Source organism: Halichoerus grypus, chromosome 10 (assembly GCF_964656455.1).
Source record: "Halichoerus grypus chromosome 10, mHalGry1.hap1.1, whole genome shotgun sequence".
Taxonomy (NCBI): domain Eukaryota; kingdom Metazoa; phylum Chordata; class Mammalia; order Carnivora; family Phocidae; genus Halichoerus; species Halichoerus grypus.
In genome coordinates this window covers 100,477,989-100,499,422 of record NC_135721.1, presented here as the reverse complement: position 1 = coordinate 100,499,422, position 21,434 = coordinate 100,477,989, and the positions used below count along the sequence as shown (strand labels likewise).

General features: G+C 34.0%; 1 protein-coding gene across 2 annotated transcripts in view; it reads right to left on the bottom strand.

Moving 5' to 3' along the window:
- Window positions 1–21,434, bottom strand: part of ESF1 (ESF1 nucleolar pre-rRNA processing protein) — a 63,043-nt gene that overhangs the window by 37,709 nt on the left and 3,900 nt on the right. For both annotated transcript variants that reach the window (XM_036083808.2, XM_036083809.2), the window contains exons 3-9: window positions 16,857–17,245; window positions 15,967–16,080; window positions 13,912–14,012; window positions 12,515–12,667; window positions 10,280–10,394; window positions 8,289–8,436; window positions 2,598–2,759 (exon numbers count right to left, since the gene is read on the bottom strand). In XM_036083808.2, coding sequence (XP_035939701.2) covers window positions 2,598–2,759; window positions 8,289–8,436; window positions 10,280–10,394; window positions 12,515–12,667; window positions 13,912–14,012; window positions 15,967–16,080; window positions 16,857–17,245 — 1,182 coding nt within the window. The remainder of the gene's footprint in view (window positions 1–2,597; window positions 2,760–8,288; window positions 8,437–10,279; window positions 10,395–12,514; window positions 12,668–13,911; window positions 14,013–15,966; window positions 16,081–16,856; window positions 17,246–21,434) is intronic.

The window sequence follows — 21,434 nt, the reverse complement described above, 5'->3', positions numbered from 1 at the left end:
CAAAATATTTTCTGTGACAATAATATTATATCTGGAAATTAAAGTCAAGATAAAAATGTACTGCTAAATAGAAAAGGGAACAGTTCACACAATTCATTTCATGAGGTCAGCATTACCCTGACACCAAAAACCAAGGACAATGCAAGAAGCAAAAACTATAGACAAATTCTCATCATTTAACATAGGTGTAAAAATCTTTAACAAAATATTACTAAACTGAATCCAGGAATATATAAAAAAGGTAGTATACCACAACCAAGTGAGGTTTATCCCAGGAAAACTGTACTACTTACATCTTCCAGTTATAAATACAAGTATAGCTATCACTTGTTTGTATTTTCCCTATATAACCGTATTAATATAGACAAAGGTTTGACCTGGTCCACTTGACAAAGCTGAAGTATTTGCTATAAAACTTCTCAATCAAGTTTATAATAAATCTGCCTTCTCAGTCAATTGAATACTTCTGCTGGGCTCTCTGCTCAGTGGGGAGCTTGCTTCTCCCTCTCCCTCTGCCTACAGCTCCCCCCACTTGTGCTCTCTCTCTGTCAAATAAATAAAACCTTTTTTTTTTTAAAGATTTATTTATTTATTTATTTGACACATAGAGTGAGATAGTGAGAGAGAGAAAGCACAAGCAGGGGAGCGGCAGGCTCCCCTCGAAGCAAGGAGCCCGATGTGGGGCTCGATCCCAGGACCCTGGGGATCATGACCTGAGCCGAAGGCAGCTGCTTAACGACTGAGCCACCCAGGCGCCCCAAAGTCTTTTTTTTTTTTTAAAGTGTTCATTTAAAATATCTTCATTTGGGGGCACCTGGGTGGCTGAGTCAGTTAAGTGTCTGACTCTTGATTTTGGCTCAGGTCATAAGTCATGGCATTGAGCCCTGGTAGGGCTTCGTGCTCTGCGGGGAGTCTGCTTGAGATTTTTGCTCTCCCTTTTCCTCTCCCTCTCCACCCGCCAGCACGCACGTGCACTCCCTCTCCTTCTCTCTCGAAAATAAATAAATCAATCTTAAAAAAAAAACCATTCATTGAGCTCATTCTAAGATTAAACTTCAATTACAACATACTTGACTTAAAAGACAGCATTCAACATTCCTTAGAATCATAAAGTAAAGGACCTCAAGTAAAATATTGCTTCACAAACATCCCTAAGTGATATGGCAATACTGTTGTATTGTGAGACTTACTGAAAAGGGCACCCAACCCCTTAAGGCAGCCTCTTTGATTTTTTGCTGGACAATTCTAATGATGAAGAGAATTCCTCTTTATATTACGTTGAACTCTAATTTCCTTCAACTTTGATTTACTGGCGAAAATACTGACTTCTGATGTAGTAAGAGTAATGAAGCCTTCATTAATATATTCATCCTGCAAATACTTGAAAATAACTAGTAAGTCACTTTTTAATCTTTTTCTTTCCAGGCTAAACTGAGTTCTCCCAACCATTGTTCAGATGATAATACTACTAAATTTCATTTTTTCTTACCACCACTTCCTGCCAAAGACAAACATTTAAAGCAAATGGGCTACAACATAGTACCTACAGGGGACGAGTCCACCCTAGGAAATTTATTACAATAGTCAATCAACTCTCAAATATCAAAATATGCCCCCAAATAAAAATCTATGCAAACATTTTATTCCCAGTGAAAAAACATACTAGTTGTAGGAAACAGATATAATTGAATATAAAACACTTAATTTTTAAGCAATGATATTCTTACAAGTTATCAGTATTCTTTTATCTAGAGATGAATTACGGCAAAAGAACTGAATCCTGGTCAAAAGTTCTACCTAGCTTTCAAAGATATACATGTATGTTGTACACTGGAAATGACTATAACACCATATGTTATCTATACTGAAATTTAAAAAAAAGATATACATGTATGTAAACAGCGGTCAAAACCAATATTGGTTCCAAGGGTACAAGCTGCTTTGCTTAGGTTGCTGAAAAAATGGGTGTGCTAGAAAACAATCCTCATTTATACTAGCTTTTATCTTTGCTTAGCTTTGACATGGTTTTAATTAGTATTGTACTACTCAAAAAAAATACGTGGAGCCCTTCAAGGCAGTTATAAAAATCACTTACAATACTGTATTTCTTTGACTTCACAGCAAAACTGAGATGGAAAACTATGTATTACATATTTTGTGCTAGTGAAACCTTGGTAATTAAGGTCTAGTAGGAGTTATGGGAGAAAAGTTCACTTATGAATTACACATTTTAAAAAGAAGTTTAATGACTTTAGAATGCATGGTGCCTGGATTCAAGTTTGTATATCCTGAGAATACTAGAATCAAACCTAGGAAAGGTCTACCTTCATAAATGGACAGAAATAATTTGTAGTTAGTAAATCAAAGAAACCAATCAAGAATAAACTGGCAAGAGTCTAAAACACTAGTCCTTAAGTGAATTAAATGATGTATGCAAATACCATGTTAACTTCCTCACCAAAACATTCCTGGCAAATAAGATGTTTTTAGGCTTACATTTCTAAGAGTTAATGTTCTTTTCCTTTGTATCTAAAATGCACTCAACATCTTGAAATTAATAAAAACAAGTGAACATTTAATAAGTATCTAATTCTTACCTGGAACCCACTTAATTTCCATTTCCATATCATTTTCTTTGCCTTTCTTTTCTTTTTCTTGAATAACCTGCAAGAGCTGCCTGTATTTAGCAATTTGTTCTTCATCATCCTTCTGATTTTTCTTTGTTTTCCCATCTTCTTCCACACTGACTTTATCATCACCTAATTAAAAAAATCAATTTCATTTAATACACAAAAATAACTGACTTTTAAATCTAGTATTTAAATCTCACAGTCACTATAGCACCTTCTAAAAGATGTTGTCAGATAAAATACAACAACAGAATATCAAAATCAGACAAACTTAATATTAAATGAATTAGATGAAAGCATTTGGTCTTGTTCATAATAAAAATCACTTGCAATATAAGTTAGCACTGTCTAAGCAGTATATTGGGAATCTCCCTTTTTATTAAAATTCATGTTTCAAAATAATTTTATAGACATGCAACACCTTGGACTTTCTCTTCCCTATAAACAAGACAGGAGAGACAGCATTTTATCCCTCTTTATGTCTTCCACCATCTGCACATTGGCTTTAAAATATTATGGTCACTAAAAGGAGGCTGAATATTGTTGGGATGCATTTGGTACATGGATTTAACTGTTTATGCTGAAGAGACAGATAAAGGAAGCTCCTCGAAATCCAAAACAAATAATAATGAGTCTTTTCCATTTGATGGTGAATAAAAGTACGCTTACTCTCAGGACCTCATTAGTACACTGAGAATGAAAGTTAATAAATTAGAAATTAATTCAACTAATATCCCTGTGTGGAAAAATACCCACATTTCCATTTCCTAATTTTATAAAAATAATTAGAATACAAAGGAACAATATAAAATTCATGGGCAACAAATACCAAAGAAAACTAATACGTGAAAAGTTTGTTTGCTCTGTATTTCCACTGTAATTTTCCAAGTCAAAAACATAAATTGAGAACCTGGGTTTTAATGCAAAACATACAGACTTATTGAATTGACTAAACGTCCCTGGTAAAGGAAAATTTAGAAGCAGCATAATGAAGACCCTCTCTTCTATAAGTTATGGCTAACTGGTCACTAAAAATGTCTAACATCATTAAGCATTTAGCTGTCAAACATTAATGTTAAGATTGTCCTCACATCTTAAAAAAGGTGACATGGAAAAAGCACTGGTTAAGTAAATGTTTTCATAGTTTTTTTCTCTAAATGAATAAAAAAATAGTCCAGGACATTCTTTCCATCCTATCACACTTTTATATTTTCACTCAAACAGCTGAAATTCATTTTTTTCCTGTTTGTGCTTTGTGCCACAAAAATAATGTTGGATGGAATTCTGTCATGTATCCCATAATTCAATGGATAAAACATCAGGAACACATTAACAAAATGGCAATGTATTTCTTTCTATTAAAAGCTTACTTCTGAAAACATAATTAGAAGCAAGCTCCTTCCAGGTTGAAATTTTAGTGGTAAGTCTCTGATGGCCTACTTTAAATTGATTTTTTCCAGTACTAAAATTTTACTTTCTGAAGCTCTAAAATGTGGGATAACTCATGTATGTCTGTTTTTTTCCAATTCCAGGACAATACTTTGTGAAAGCCTTAATACTATATAAGGAATGAAAAAAATAATCCAACAGTAAGAAGCCCTGCAATGATCTTTTATAAACACCAGGAACTTCTAGTAACTCTTAAGGCGTTCAAATATACTAATGTATCTATCACAGGCACTAAATTACAGATTAAAGTAAGCTGGCAATCAACTAAAATACTGAAGAAAAATGCATGCTTTTAAAACTTAATGAGTAGTATATTTCAAACAAAAAGCCATTAATTCTTAAAGTTTTAGATATAAAAATATATGATATGGTGTAGTATGTTAAGCACTTTATAAACATTAACTCAATCTTTCCAACCATGAGCCAGGTACTATTATTATCCTCATTTCATAGCTATGGAAAGAAAAGCACAAGGGCTTAGGAAACCTAACCTATATAACTCTACTATGTGGTAAACTCAGGATTTGAAACCAGAGGGCCCAGATCTTAAGAATATATTGACAAATTAATCCATTTTTGCCAAATGCCAATAATGTCATTTTAAAAATCTAGGTCAGTTCTTCCAAACCAATCAAAGAAAACTGTTAACATACAGCCAATCTTCACAAGTATACATGTTCTCTTCTTTCCTTTAACCTAGAGCCGCTAATGAAGAAAAACTATGCTGAATTTTCAGAAAGTGCTAAATGACCATATAGGCATCTGAATAAAAAAATACATAGATAAATCAGTATATATATTTCAAAGGCTATTTGAAAAAGGGCTTAGCTCTTCTGGGCACACTAGAAATAAAATGGTCACTGAATTGTTTGGAAAGCCAAAATGTTAACAAGCAACAGCCACTGAGACCTTAAAAGAATGAGAAGGCTTTTGTGCCCAATATAACTACCCTTGCAAATCATACTTTTTCAAAGACTATTAAATACCTAAGAAATTATGTGGTTTTATTAATATGAGATGTCTGAACAAAGAAACTAGAATGATTAAGCATGATTCTCCATTCCATGTGTAGAGCATAGTTCAAGAGTAGCACTTTATGAAAAACTCAGAAAAATGATGCAGTGTCTTCAGTAGTCTAAAGAAACAATGACAGGCCAATCACAGGACGTAAGAAAGTTAAGAATTAATGGTCCTATGTTAATACTAAAGAAGAATTTTATTTAATTTGACGTTCAGGTCATAAAAATAACACACATGCAAAAGGAAAACCAGAAGACAGCTATGAAAAATATTAAGCTATAAATAAAACAATATTCACCACTGCTAATTTAAAATACTTATACCTATGCTTAACATTTGTGGTATTTGTTGTCAGCACTAAACCTCTTACACAATTTTGTGTGACTGGGAATTCTATTAGATAAGGCAAATAAAGATGTGAATGTATCAGGGAGATGGCATCAAACAAAAACTGATAAGAAATTACAATCAAGCAACCATTTCCAAACAGAGCCAGACTACATAGAGGGGAAAAAGATGTTTTTTTGGTTCTATTTTTAAAAAATGAGTTATTTTAGGCAAACAGCATATACAACTAGAAAATACACCATTGATCATTTCAATCATCAAAACAAATTTTTAAATAAAACATAGGTAATTTGAAAACTTCTGTTTCCATTCATGGCAAGCTAGATTTTTCAAACCAACCTTTTCATCAAGGATATAAAATTAGATGAAATATTTTTAAAATCTTCAATGGGTTTAAAAAAAGAAAAAAAAAACTTCAAAGAACTGACAAATTAGTAAAAAATTACCAAGTCAAAATCAAGAAGGGAGCATCAGGCAGTTGATCCTGTATTCAAGATTTATTTTTCCCTGACATTTACTGATCCACAGAAGAAACACAGCTATGAAACTAAACTAGTTTTGGCAGCCTGGCAGGGCCAAGAGGACAAATGTTACCAGAGAAGAGGAGATTTCAACTACTATGTCCACTTTAAGCAGGGACCCAGAAGGATATACAATTAGGGTAGAAGCCAACCAGAAGTAAACCAGCCCTCATGAAGACTTGCATCATCCACAAAGTCCAAAGAACCTGAAGCCTTAAAACTTGAGTAATGTAGTCCTAGAATGATCATAGTAAATGAAAGTTCTCTGATTAGATACTCATCTCAACTATCAAATTAGCACATAAAGTTAACCATGTATACAAATAAACAAGAAATATCTTGTAAAGTAACAAAAATGAACCCAAGAAGACTTAAAATACTGAAATTATCAGACACAGACGATAAAAACATGCTTACACCATTTATAGAGATAAAGATTAAAAATATCTGCAATGAACAGAAAGTTATAAAAAGTGATATTGCTGATTTGAAAAATAGCCAAATAGGACTTTTAGAAGTGAAAAATACAATAACCAAAATTAGGAACTCAATGGATAGGTGTAGCAACAGATTCAACTGCTGAAAAGCAAATTAGTGAACTGGAACATAGGTCAGAAGAAAACATCCAGAACACAGCAGAGAGAGACAACAGATTAAGAAATATATGAGAGTAGCAAGATAGAAGTTATAGTGGAAAGAAATAATATATATACTTAATTGGAATACCAGAAGGACAGGTTAGAAAAAATATCTGATTTAGATAATGGCTGAGAAAATTCCAAAACTGATGAAAGCTACCATGATACAAATGCAAGAAACCCAACAAACCCCAAGCACACAAATAAAAAGAAATCTGTTCACAGTAAACTGCAGAAAGACCAAAAAAAAAAAAAAAAGACAAGAAAACTTCAAAAGCAATCAAAGAAAAAAGAAATCTAGACAATCTTCAAAAGAATGAAAAAAAGACAACTGATTTCTCAAAAACAACAATGAAACTACAAGTCTGTAGGATATTATCATTAGTGTGGAGATGGAGAGGACTTCCCACCTACAATTTTTTTTTTTTTTTTGCCAGTGAAAGTATCTTTCACAAATGAAAGCAAAATAAGGACATTTTTATACTAAAACTCAAGAGAGTTTGACACCAACAAATACTACCAGAACTTATCAAGGATATACATAAGGTAGAAGGAAAATGATCCTAGACAGAAGTATGAGATTTAAGAAAGAATAAGGAGCAAAGAAAGTGGAGAAAATGTAGCTATATGGAAGTAAGAGCAGTTTAAATATTAATAGCCCATAGAACTTACAAAAAAATAGAATTACAATACACAGGATAGCATGAGAGGTGTTTTAAGATTCCCTGTATTTTCTAGGAGGTTAAAGATATTACCATTAGACCTTAGTAAATTAAGAATGCAAGTCATAATTTCTAGGATAATCACTAAATGAACAGTCTACTTTCTAAACTATTTGAAGAGAAAATGGATATAAAAAATATTCAATCAATTGGAGAGCCCTGGGTGGCACAGTTGGTTAAGCATCCAGCTCTTGGTTTCAGCTCAGGTCATGTTCTCAGGGTTGTGATCTTAGGATCCTGAGATGAAGCCCCACATTGGGCTCCACAGAGTCTGCTTGGGATTCTCTCTCCCTCTCCCTCTGCCCCTCCTGCTTGCACTCTCTATCTAAATAAATAAATAAATCTTTAAAAAAAAAATGTCAATCCAAAAGAAGCTCTTAGTTTTTTTAAAAAAAAGGGGGGGTAATAGAGCATTTTACTAGTTTGTTAACAGACTGCAAAACTATATGAATCAGGACAAATCTAAAAGGCCAGGCTTTTTTGTTTGGTAATTGTTTTTATTTATTTATTTATTTATTTTTAAAGATTTTATTTATTTATTTGCTAGAGAGAGACACAGCGAGAGAGGGAACACAAGCAGGGGGAGTGGAAGAGGGAGAAGCAGGCTTCTCGCTGAGCAGGGAGCCCGATGTGGGGCTTGATCCCAGGACCCTGGGATCATGACCTGAGCCGAAGGCAGACGCTTAATGACTGAGCCACCCAGGCGCCCCTGGTAACAGTTTTTAAACAAAATGTTCGTGGTTAAAGAAATTTAGGCTAAAAAAAAACCTCTAAATAAAAAATTTCAAATACCGTTTGTAGGTGTATATAATACTATACATGGGAGTATGTTTTGCGGACAGCTTAAGAATTAGCTTGGCACTCCCTTTTAAGCTACCGCCAAAGACATATTTCCATTAACAAGTCTAGATTAGGCATCTAAATGCTTATAAATATAAAACATCAAAAGATTACAAGTACCCTGTAGCTCCTCTTCTATCTCTTCTTCATCCTCACTAGAGGAAGCTAAGTAGGCTTGAAAATCCATGTCCAAAAGCTCTTCCTTTTTAAACTTCCTGTTGAGTGTTGTAATTCTTTCATGATCAGTCTCATCCCAAGTGATCTCCACCTTTCACCAATAAAACAAATAAAAATAGAAGTGTCAGTAACTCTCACTCACAGAATATTTATCACTAAGCTAATAAAGACGTAAGCTAAACCAAATAATAAATGACATGCATAATAAAAAGTATTTTACTTATGAAAGAGGAACCATTTCTATTAACCTGTACCTTTTTCCTCCTAACTCTGCTATATGCAAGCTACTCTAATATTAGGAGTAAAAACTCACCAGTGTTTCTATTAATTGTAGGGAAAAGAAAACGCACTAGCGAAAAAGTTAACATTACGATTGACAAAAACATGTTTTTCACCTGGAGTTCTAAGTATTTCAGGAGGTCTGCAAACTACACGAAATCTATTAATAAAGCTTTCAACAAAATTTCAGTAGGCTCCCTTTTAAAAAAGATTAAGAGCCACTGATAAGAAAGGCATCTACTGGTTGGAAGTACAGTAAACCCCCATGATACAGAAATTAATCTATAACATGACCGGTTTGGCTCCTGCCCTCCATGCAGCCCCCATTCTCAGACAGGGTCTTGTCAGAAGTTTTAGCTTCATCACAGGGTGGGTCTCCTATCCTAGTTTTTTTTTTCCCTCAGGCTAATCTCCTCAGAGCAGGACAACAAAATGGGCACCAATTAACCAAGGGATCTTTAAGACAGCTGTCACTACCTTACAAGTTCTAATTACGAATTATCCTTATTCTGATAATTTGCCTGAGTGATAACCATAAAACTGCTGCTGGAACTGGGACATATGTGGGTGGTATGGCCGGACCCTAAGAATTCCAGAATGGCTATCTGGACAGACTTGCCTTGGTCATTTTTCAGGCTTGAAAATAACCTGACCCTGTATTTTATGTTATTGAATCTTTTAAACTTCACTTACTGCATAATGGTGGGGTTTTACCATACTCAGTAACTAATCAAGGCCATACAGTGCCCAATACAGCATGCAAGTGACAGATACAGTAGATCTCTCTACCACCAGCCTATCCTCAGAAGAGCATAGAAAAGGCAATGGGAAACCTGTGTGGTTCCTGCAGAGTCTATCTGTGGGCAGAAGGTTTTTTTTGCGGCGGGGAGGAGAAGAGAGAAGGTAGGCAGCTAAGTAACAAATTAATTCAATAGAAATCTTTTGGCTGTTCATTACTAAGCAATAATGTGACATCTAATAGTCCTGAATTATTCTACTTCAATTTTTACAATTTTGGATCATATCTACAGAAAAAAATGTGTTCCTATTTAAAATTTCCACTGGTTTTAACTATGATTTGAGGTAATCTGTTACCTCCTTCCCCCACTCCCTAGTATATTAATAACTGACATATTACTTATTAAAGAATCTAACTGAATAAGAATATATGGGAAAGACAGAGGAGAAAAAAAGAAACATTTGCAGGTAATTGACTCAAGCCTAAAGGCATAACAAAAATCTGAAAACAGGTTCAAACAGATGTGGTAGATAAAAATGCAAATACATTTATGTCTCACTTCTATTTGTATTTGTGCATTAAAATTTTGAATACTTTCCATTTCTAAAGATGCTATATGTAAATAATACACAAGTTCTTTCCTGAAAGCAAGAGTCCAGCCATATATTTTTAAAAGTTAAGAAATACCGTTGATGTGGGGTGCCTGGGTGGCTCAGATGGTTAAGCATCTGCCTTCGGCTCAGGTCATGATCCCAGGGACCTGGGATCGAGCCCCACATCAGGCTCCCTGCTCAGTGCAGAGCCTGCTTCTCCCTCTCCCGCTGCCATTCCCTCCGCTTGTGCTCTCTGGCTCTGTCTATCTCTCTGTCAAATAAATAAATAAAATCTTTAAAAAAAAAAAAAAAAAAAGAAATACCGTTGATGTTCCCATTGCAGCAGATGTAAAATATTTTGGTTTATATGCTGTTAAATCCACTTCTGAGGCTACGTCCTTGGGCTCATCATCAAAAGTAGTATCATCTGGTATAAACCTAAGAAGCAAAGAAAAATTAAATTTATTTAAACATATGCTGTAGTGATAAACAACCAGAGTTTAGGTTCTCTTCTAATTAGTTATAGTTTATACATACATACCATATAAAAGTTTCTATAGAATACACATGTAGATGGGGCAAACAATGTTAGAAATAACGCTGGCACAAAATTTCTGAAATTCATAAACTATAAATCTGTAATTCCACTAAATTTGAGTGAACTCTGTAGGTAGAAACCCTGTGTTGGGAGTCAGTTAATATGAGTCAAGTGCAAACACACATGGGTCCCTCATGTTTCAAAAAGACCTAGACACCTGATAGCACAGTGTTGACTTGCTATATGATATTCTGAAGATCAAACAGAATTAGTAGTGGGTAAGTGTTCTGAATGTAAAGTATCAGACATACAAGGTGTCACTGAAAATAAGGAAAAAGCTTAAGGTTGATTCTTTAAGACTAAAAAAATCTTCATAATCTTATCTTACAATATTTTTTCACAAATAATTAGCTGTTAGATGTAAATTAGCCACTGTAAATTGTATGACAATGCTTAGGCATTAGGCTAAAAAATAGGGGGGAAAAGCAGAATCAAATAACCCATGGTTAATGTATTTAGGCTTTGTAATTTATATAGGAGATTTTGGTTCCACACACACAAAAAGCATATGATAATTAAGGCTCATTAGGTTTACATAATATCCTTCTCCAGCTATACTTTTGCAAAGACTTACTAGAAGAAAAATATCTGAAATCAATATTTTTAAATGTTATTAATATGCATGCATTTATATTTTGGGGCAGATGAAAATAAGTTTCTAGATAATTGGATGGCAGCAGAAAACTCAATTTTCTTTTCTGATGTTATGTTTAACAAAATAAAACAGGGAATGTAAATTTTTTCCATGGTCATTGATCTTATTTTCTAGGCCTGCCAGAGCTTATTCTAACATTGCATGGAAATGTCCCAAAAAGGAAACAGAGAGAACAAAATGATCCTGAAAAGAACATGTTAACATGAATTCATGAAACCCAAAGTTTGACATTCTAACAAATGTTTGGTACCTACTATTTAAACATTCAAAACAAGTACCTCCTACTGAAATTGTTAACAGAGAAAAGAAAGAAATACTTGTCTGATGAGACAAGCCCTTCTCGTTATAAATGCAAGCATACTAAAATCTTACCTCAAACTATCAATGCAAAAATTTTTATTTGTATTTTTCTACCAGTCCAAATGCCTTTGAAGTATGAAAGCCAGGGACTACGAAATGATGCTAATTTTTTTGGAAATATTTCATTTTGAGAACAAAGCCTCTCACAAACTTGGATACAAAGAACTGATTTCTATTCAAAGTGTCATAGAAGAATGGTTTACTGGGTTCAAAAGCATTAAGCTAATGATAAAATGGTACAGTAGTTCAGCTTCCCATTTCCTCAGAACTGACATTTACCACCATTTAAGGTTTTTCAGCTTTGGACCAGTGAAGCCTGCGCATGGGGTGAAAATAATGCCCAAGTCTGAAGACAATGCCAGCAACACCATCCATTCACTGAGCATTTAGAACAGCACCATTCAATGGAACTTTGTGATGATAGCAATGTTCTGTATCTGCTATGTCCATATGGCCAGTAAGTACTTGAAATGTGTCCAGTGATGAAGCAAATGAATAAATTTAAAATTTTTAAAAATTTTAACTAAATAGTCAGATATGACTAGTAGCTACTGTTATTAGCACAGGTCTAGAGGTACCAATTTATTAGCAAATTCCTTTGCCCCCATCTCAATGCTTTTTTTTTTTAAATTAATTCACCTGGTTCCTAGTTCTAAAAGAGAGTTGCAAAGGAATATCACTGCATATAACCCATTATCCTACAAACATAGCCAATATATTTGAAATTCAGGATATAAATGTGGGGTGACTCATACACAATACTTAAGCATTTTCTCATTATAGTTTTCTTTGTTAAGAGTGATGTTCCATAGGACAGAGTTCACCTAAAGCAAAAAATCCTTTTTTACAATATGAAACAACAGAAAATACTACCAGCCTAATATCTTACTTCCTACAATCATATTGTGCTACAAGATAAAATTGGTAAGATACACACTGGATTACCTTAAATCTATGAATGAACAACTACTTTCGAATTCCAGGCCATCACAATCCTCATAAATTTTACCAGCTGTTTCAGGAGAATCACAGTCTACTACTGCATAATAGTACTTGAGTCGTTTGAATTGATAATCTCTCAGTTTTTCTCTAGAAGTCCTAAAAGGTAGAAAACTCATTAAGCTTACCTATACAGGAACACAAATACCTATCTTCCTTAAAAAACAAATGTTAATTATTTCAAGAAAAATATATTACAAACTGGACTTCATCCCAATCCATCTTTCCTTCATGATTTATGGGCATTAAATATTTAAGCTCAATTTATTATTTTGACAAAGCACAGACTAGATATTTTAATTAAAATTTAGTATCTAGAAAAGGAGAGTGTAAGAATTACATATGCTGGGGCGCCTGGGTGGCTCAGTTGGTTAAGCGACTGCCTTCGGCTCAGGTCATGATCCTGGAGTCCCCGGATCGAGTCCCGCATCGGGCTCCCTGCTCGGCAGGGAGCCTGCTTCTCCCTATGACCCTCACCCCTCTCATGTGCTCTCTCTCTCTCATTCTCTCTGTCTCAAATAAATAAATAAAATCTTTAAAAAAAAAAAAAATAAAATAAAATAAAAAAAAAAAAGAATTACATATGCTTACTCATAATTTTAACTCTTGAATAGTCTTTTTGTTTTGCTACTACATATAGTCTCTCAAGTAAAACTCCTGAACAAGATCACTATATTATAAAATAAATATGCTAGGAAAGCATTAGCTCTAATTACAAAGAAATTCCTGATTTTGTAAAGTGTTTATTCCAGATTTATGTGTTGTCAAGTCTAAATGGTTTTAAGTTTAATTTCATTTAACTACAACATACTCTTTGAGAGTCTTCATTGGCTGTTCTGCCACCAATCTGTTTAACCACCATTTTTATTACGTGCACATATAGCTCCACCTAGTGGTTTAAAAACTACGTTAAAATTTTTCTATACGTTATGATAATAAAAACTGTTATCATTATTTTTTGATTTAATCCTCAAATTAAAAAATACATATATTACGAAGGCAAACAGGGTTTCAATGCCACATATATGGAAAGCAACATCTCAGGAAAAAACCAAGACTTACTAATTAAGAGCAAGGAGGCTGAGAACCCTAAAACAGTCTAATCATGGAATGTTTTTCAAAACTGCAATAATTGTTTTTGTGAATACAGAAATATGAATATACACACAAAAGGCTGTTGGAATAGTATGCCACTTCTGACAGACTTTAATCTGCTCTGCAACTTGTTTTAACCATGAAAGGCAGGCACAACATAAACTTTAGCCCCATTAAAGTGACCAGAATTCTGAGTTAGTGACATGAATTCATGAGATTTAGTTTTATTTTCTGTAACAGGTTAATACCAGTCCTCTTCAGGGGCATCTTCAGGAATACTTAATAACTCTACTGGTCCTTGAACTTGCTCTTCCTTCATCCTCTCCTTTCCAAACTCCGAAGGATATATCTAAACACAAAAAAATAAGATCAATGTAATTTATACTTTACTTTTCTTACAACATCCAGACCCGTCAAGGTCAGGAACTCTAAGAGTTACAACTGAACTCGATGAAAACAGGAAGGATGACTCACTTCCAAACCTACTACAGGAAGCTAAAACATCCTGAGGAATCTCCTTAAAAATAGTCATTTTGGCTGGAGAGTAACAGATGTGGAGCTTAAGAACAAAAATAGAATTATCTCCTGCGTACATCAACTGGGACAAGATGGTCCTGGGATCCAAGGGAAAAATTAAGAAAAGCAAAACGAGTCTAAGTGCTCAAGGAACTTAAAAGTAAACACATACACACAAAATGACTAATTAGTTGACACAAAATATACAAAATGATTAAAGAAGTATATAAAACATAAAGAAAAACAATTTTGTTTTATCTCTTAAGTCATATCATTTATCCAATGCTTTAAGAAATACTTTAAATATAAAAGAACTGATAATAATCTTATCACACGGTTTAGATGGTCTTGGTAAAAGAAAAAGGATTCCCTCATTGGGATTTGGTAATTTTGTATGTCGGCTACTTATGAGAAAAAATATAACTGTATTAATTTGTATTGTTTTGATACTACTGGGCTTAATATATTTTTGCTAACTAATACATGCTTTTCTGAGTTCTCTGCAATATGTAATTTATCAAATAGGGATTCGAGTTTTTCTTACTAATTTGAGTGGCAATAATAGGTTTTGATATAAAAGTTTAAAATACATATGTAGTCACATCTGTTGATTCTGTTTTTCTCTTTTCTAACTCTAGAAATTCCTACTATCCATTTCCTGAAATATAAGATTTAACAAAAACACAATACTATTTTATTCTGTTTCTGTGGTTTGAGTTTTAATTTTTTTCCCTTACTTTATCTGGAGTTTATTTTGGACTATGATGAGGTGAAGATCTGAACTAAGCTCTTTATACAAAGACTCACTCATTTGTCCCAATACCAGATATTCAAGCTTACTTTGGTCTATATTATAATATAAACTCTTCTATTTATCTATTTCATTCCATCAATTTGTCTTTCCCTTTTTACCCAAACTTAACTCTTGTAGCAATATAAAATGTTCACATGTTATATCTGACAGGGCGAATCCTTTTACACTGGTATGTTTTCCTAAAAATTTATTAGTCATTTTCACTTATTTATTCTTTTAGATGATTACTGATAGCCTTTTTCTTTGATAGGAACTGAGATTATGCTTGAAACTACACTAAAACTATAGAATTGACATCTTTAAATACTTAAACAGAACAATAATTTAGAGCTGTTTCAGGCACTGTAAATACTTAGTGTAAGCTTCTTATCATTTCATCCTTACAACTACCCTAGGAAATGCTACTGTTATATCCACTTGTCAGGTGAGAGAACACATCTGAGAAATTAATAAAATGCCCAAGATCACATGGCATGCATCAGAATCAAGATTTGAATGGTCTGTCATACTGCAAAGCCTAAATTCTTAATCGCTATGCTTGCTCTCCAAAAATATGGTATCTCAACATTTATTTAAGTTTTTCAAATTTATCCAGTGTTATAGTTTACTTCATATATATCATATATGTTTAAGGTAATTCTCAAGGATTTTACATGTCTGCTGCTAGTAAAAATAGATTTTTTTCTTAACTGGTTAAGAATTGAAGAATGCAATTAAAAAATATTTATTTTATTCTGTCCCTTTATTGAGCTTTATAATAGCTTTTCAATTGATTTCTTTAGGTTTTTAAAATACATAAATCACATAACCCATCAATAGCAATAATTTTACCTCTTCCTTTTATATTTATTCTACCTGTTTTGTACCTAACTGTACCAGACAACTGCCAGATTATTTTCCTTAAAACTATGACTTAAAAAAAAGATTAAGCTTAAAATGTTTAGAAATATTTCAAAATGAAATCAATTCTCACCTTTACGGAAAATATAACACCCCCTTTAGGTTTAAATGAATTGAACAGAGCTAGCAAATCTTTTGCCTTTAATCTGTCCCAGTCCATGTTGCAAACTGCTAATCGACGTGTAACCTAAGAAATGAGAAAAATTAAATATTACATAATCTCTATCATTCCCATCACTTGCAAAATATATAAAAAAATATGTGTCTTCTTTCCTCTCTCAAATTCTGAAATCACCAATACAGTATTTATCTAAGTAGTTTCAATATGTAAAAGAAAACTTCGGTTGAGTCACACAGTGGTAAAACTGTTAACAGATAAGCACTTTCTCTTACTAGGTTCTTAGTTCTTGAATCAGAACTTGATAATCAGCTGACTTTTTAACAACCAAGTTTGTTAAGCTATTTTGCTACCCATGAATGGGTATGGAGGTTGAGTATGTTACTCTACCAGCTACAATAAGTATCTTCTAAAACTTTCATGTGACCTGGGGCACCTAGGTGGCTCAGTCGTTAAGCGTCTGCCTTCGGCTCAGGTCTAGGATCGAGCCCCGCATCAGGGTTCCCGCTCAGCGGGAAGCCTTCTTCCCCCTCTCCTACTCCCCCTGCTTGTGTTCCCTCTCTCGCTGTCTCCCTGTCAAATAAATAAATAAAATCTTTAAAAAAAAAAAAATTTCATGTGACCTTTCTTTAACTAATCTCTATTTGCTTGGACAGACATCTAATTTACATAGCTACTTTCCATATCAAGAAGTTATTTTATATCAAAAAGTTTTAATCAGACTAATCATTAAGAATATTATTTACCAATAAAGGTTTTCCCACTCAATTTAATGACATCAATTCTACCATGCATAAATGCTACTTTTACTGTGCTTTTCACAAATAATTTATTCAAAAGTTCACCTCATCAGCCCGAGGAGCATCTTTATCTAATTCTCTCCAAGCGTGCTCAAAACCAGAGTCCTCTGGCAGTAAATCTGCCATATCTTCTTCATCTTCAGAACTAGTTTCTACATTTCCTTTACCCCTTGCAAGATCAGGGCCACTGTCACTTTCATCATCGTCACTATCCTCATCTTCATCCTCCTCCTCATCACTTTCACTTCCATCATCATCAACATCATCTTCATCAGCTGAAGTTCTACCAGTGCCTGTAATTCCATCTTCAGATTCTTCATCACCTATTTCACTAGCACTTTCTGAATCTTCCTCCAGAGCATCTCTGTCAAACATCTTACCACCTGTAGAGTTTCCATAACCATCACTGTCTTTTGCCATTATTAGTGGAATCACTGCAAAAAAGATTGAAGCAGGGAGAAATTTAAAAAATGTAAACACAATTAAATTGAATCCAACTTATTTTGACCTCAAATCCAGTAAAAATATAATTTCTATGAAATAGACTAAAAAAACATAAATTCAGCAAAGTTGATGCTGAAGTTACTTAACAGAAATTTTGACATATACCCAGATCATACAAGTAGATTCACATATTCATTCAGTAATTACAGAGTGCCTGCTGTGTGCTAGGTGCGCAATAAAAATTATTGGCAAGAGAAGCTATCAGTGCCCTCAATGAACTTAATAGTCGAGAGGAAGATGGACAGATATCAAATAAAACCAATCAAATCAATACACATAAAAAGCATACAATAAAAGTCTCTAAATAAGTATAACTGAGTTGCTACTTGAAGGATGAAGAGGAGGTATTCAAGATTAGACTAATAGATGAGGAAAATGTTCCAAACACTGAAAAAAAACAAATGCAAATATCCACGAATAGGAAAAAATTGGCAAGAATGTCTGGATTGCAGATGGCCAGGAGTCAAGTAACAAATTAAACTGAAAGTGAGGTAGGGGCCGTGCTTCCCAAAAACCATGTAGAAGGTTTGGACTTTGTCATAAAAGCAGTGAGAAGCCACCATTATATTTTCAGAAAGAGGGACATCATCAGATTTGCACAGTGAGATCACCTTGACTCGCTATAGAAAATTGACTGGAGGGAGTTAAAAGCAGATGTGACTACAGAATTAGAAATATAGTATAAGACTCCTAGCAAGAGATGAAGGTAGCACTAAACTGTTAGAAAGAGACAGAAAGACGTGAATGGATTCACTTCAGAGTTGCAGAGTCAGGAGGTAAAATCAACAGTAATTAGTGACAGGGCTTGCGGTATGGGACAAAGAAGTTTTAGAAATGTCAAAGATGAGTCCTAGCTTCCCAGCGTGCAGAGCTAGCTACCCAACTGGATAAACATGTGATGTTGGAAAAGAACCACTTTGCTGTTTGGTAGAGGTGGATCATGAGTTCAGTTTTCAATATGCTGAATTTGAAGTGCCTGTGAATCGCGTAAGAGGAGATATCAAGAAGGCTGCTGGCCGTCTGAGTCTACAGCTCTGAAAAGTTGCACGCTGGAGATAAAATTTTTCACTCATTCATGTGTAGTAATAACAGAAGTTGTGATGTGGATTAGATCACCTATGCAGAGCAAAATAGTAAGTTTTCTGCTAAATCTTGAACTTTGTAACTAACTATGGTTAGCGATATACAAAAAGTAAAAGACTGTTTTTACTTAAGTTGGATTTTTTAGCCCACATAACTCTGAAAAAACTCATTTTCTATTTCTAAAGCAATCATATGATTTTATTGTGGGTATATGTGTATGTTGATATACAGTATCTTACACATTTTATTCATCTTTAAGTTGGAGATTATGTTTCTGCTTACAGGCTCTGCTTGTAGAATTAAAAAATAAATTTAAAAGCTTAATACTTGGAATAAAATTCGAACTTAGTTTTTTCCTTGGTCCTATAATCTTATAATAGTCATTCACTGTCCAAATATTTATTATCTACTATGTAAAATGCATTGAGCTCAGGAAAGGGAAAAGGGAGATGGCTTGTAACATGATCTCATGCTCTTGATGGGTTCATAAACAAAAAGAAATTGTTTACTGATTTATGAAGCTATGTTCTAAAGTAACACAGAAAGAGACATCTAAATTTGCCTGTAGAGGTATTTACAATAAGAAAAGCTTCATGAAGATACCATTTGACCTGAGGCTAAATGAAAAAGAGTTCTGCTAGGAGGAAAAGAAATGGGTTTTTATTTTATCTTTAAATTTTTCATTCAAAGATAACTGGATGGTTATTTTGGTACATAATTCCCTAAGTTTGTTTTCTATGATGTACCCACATAAGAGAGTGGGGGAACATAAAAAATAACTAGCCAGTAGGTGTGAAAAAGCAAAAAAAAATGCATGATCATAAGTTTTGCATATGGGATCAGAAAAACGCCACCACAAAAGTGAAAGAAAGTTACTACGAGACAAGCATCAGAATTCACCTTTAAGCAATATGCTCAGAAATAACACCTTGGGGACTTAGCTTTATCTAATATTGCAATATTTCTCAAGCATCAGTCATTATTATACCATTCAATGATTTTTGCATTTCACTGTTTTTCATTAAACTGAATTTTTTTAAGTTAAAAAAATTAGCTTTGTTCTAAATATCTCTGAATATTTAGACTCTGAAGTCACAGATGTAATGTAGTGATTACATTTTTTCCTAATATGTTGAAACAAATACATAACTATTAACATAAAAAAGTTTGAGAATCATCTCACATATGCCGTTTTCACATATGACAATGGTACACATACCACACTCTGGGTTGTATAATAAATTGATACACGCAAGACTTAAAAAAGATCTAGTATTTTAATATTTTTGACAACATCAAGTACATTCAGCGTATTGATTCATTCAGTAAATATTTGCTCAGAGTCCACCATGTACAAGGCTAGATAGATAATGTAGGATTATCTCTATTCCTGGATGGTACTGCTCTAATAGTAACTGTAAACAGTACTTACCTAGCTACTTAAAAAAAAAATGCTTTATACATGTAATGAATGCTCATTGCAAAAAAATTAAGAAAATATGGTTTAATTAAGAAAATAAAAATGACTAGTAATTTTTCATTCAAAGATAACTAGATGGTTGTTTTGGTACACAATTCCCTAAATTTGTTTTCTATGATGTACCCACTAATTTTTTTTAAGTAGCTAATCATACAGTTTATACTATTTTGTAACTTATTTTTAAAACTTCATATATCATAAACACGTTTGGGTATATCACAATTTATTTAATCAATTCCCTAATGATTTATGTTACTTTTAAAATTTTAAAAACAATGCTAAGATGCACATTCTTTGCACAAACGCCCAATTATTTACTTAAAATAAGTTCTTAGGGGTGCAATGCTGGGAATCAACATTTTATGACACATGATACCAAACTGCACTCTTCACATCACCTTTACCTTGTAGCACTTAAAAAGCTCTCTGCAGGGCGCCTGGGTGGCTCAGTTGGTTAAGCGACTGCCTTCGGCTCAGGTCATGATCCTGGAGTCCCTGGATCGAGTCCCGCATCGCCTGCTTCTCCCTCTGACCCTCTCCCCTCTCATGTGCTCTCTCTCTCTCATTCTCTCTGTCTCAAATAAATAAATAAAATCTTAAAAAAAAAAAAAAAAAAACCTCTCTGCAGGGGTGCCTGGGTGGCCCAGTTGGTTAGGCGTCTACCTTCGGCTCAGGTCATGATCCCAGGGTCCTGGGATGGAGTCCCGCATTGGGCTCCCTGCTCAGTGGGGAGTCTGCTTCTCCTTCTACCCCTTCCCCCCTGCCTGTGATCTCTCTCTCAAATAAATAAAATCTTAAAAAAAAAAAAACCTCTCTGCACAGAGTAGTTGCTGGTAACTGATGAATAATGAACAAAAGATGTTTACATATGAAGTCACTAATCCCTACTTACACATACTGCCTTTCTAGACTGTGGAACCGATGAAAACTACTGGAAGCAATATGATGCGGCAGAAAGATTTTTCAAAGACTTGAGTTGCAGGCCCAGCTCTGTGTATCCTCACATAAATCACTTTAGCCTTGTTTCCTGATTAATCTATCCTAATTTCTCAAGCTTATTGAGAAATTTTAATAAAAAAAAGATATGCAAAAAGATTCTATAAAATCAATCCAAAGGATTTTATGGATATGTTTTATTAATCCAGTGCCCTAAATCAAGTGAAATTTAAGATGCTAGACTGACTTGCCTCACAAACTCATCATCAAACAAACCTTGCTGCTGTTCCTATTCTTATTTTCCAATTTCAGTAACCAAACTCCTATCCCTCTCCCTATACCTCAGTTTGCTGCCTGGTTCCACTACAAATGGAAAGAGATCCCACTCTTACCTCCTAGTCCCTGCTATCTAGAATTCTACCCACTGCCTGATACCTCCTACCTTTCAAATGTGATCTCAGCCTGTCAAGTCCTCTCTGACTTTTTCCCAATGCCTATCCTCCTTGGATCTTGTAATCATGGCCAGCCTTTGGCTCATCTGAATACCAATTTTTCAGTTAACAACATAAACAACAGGCAACACCAACAGTCAAAATTTCTTGCTACTGGAGGGGACACCA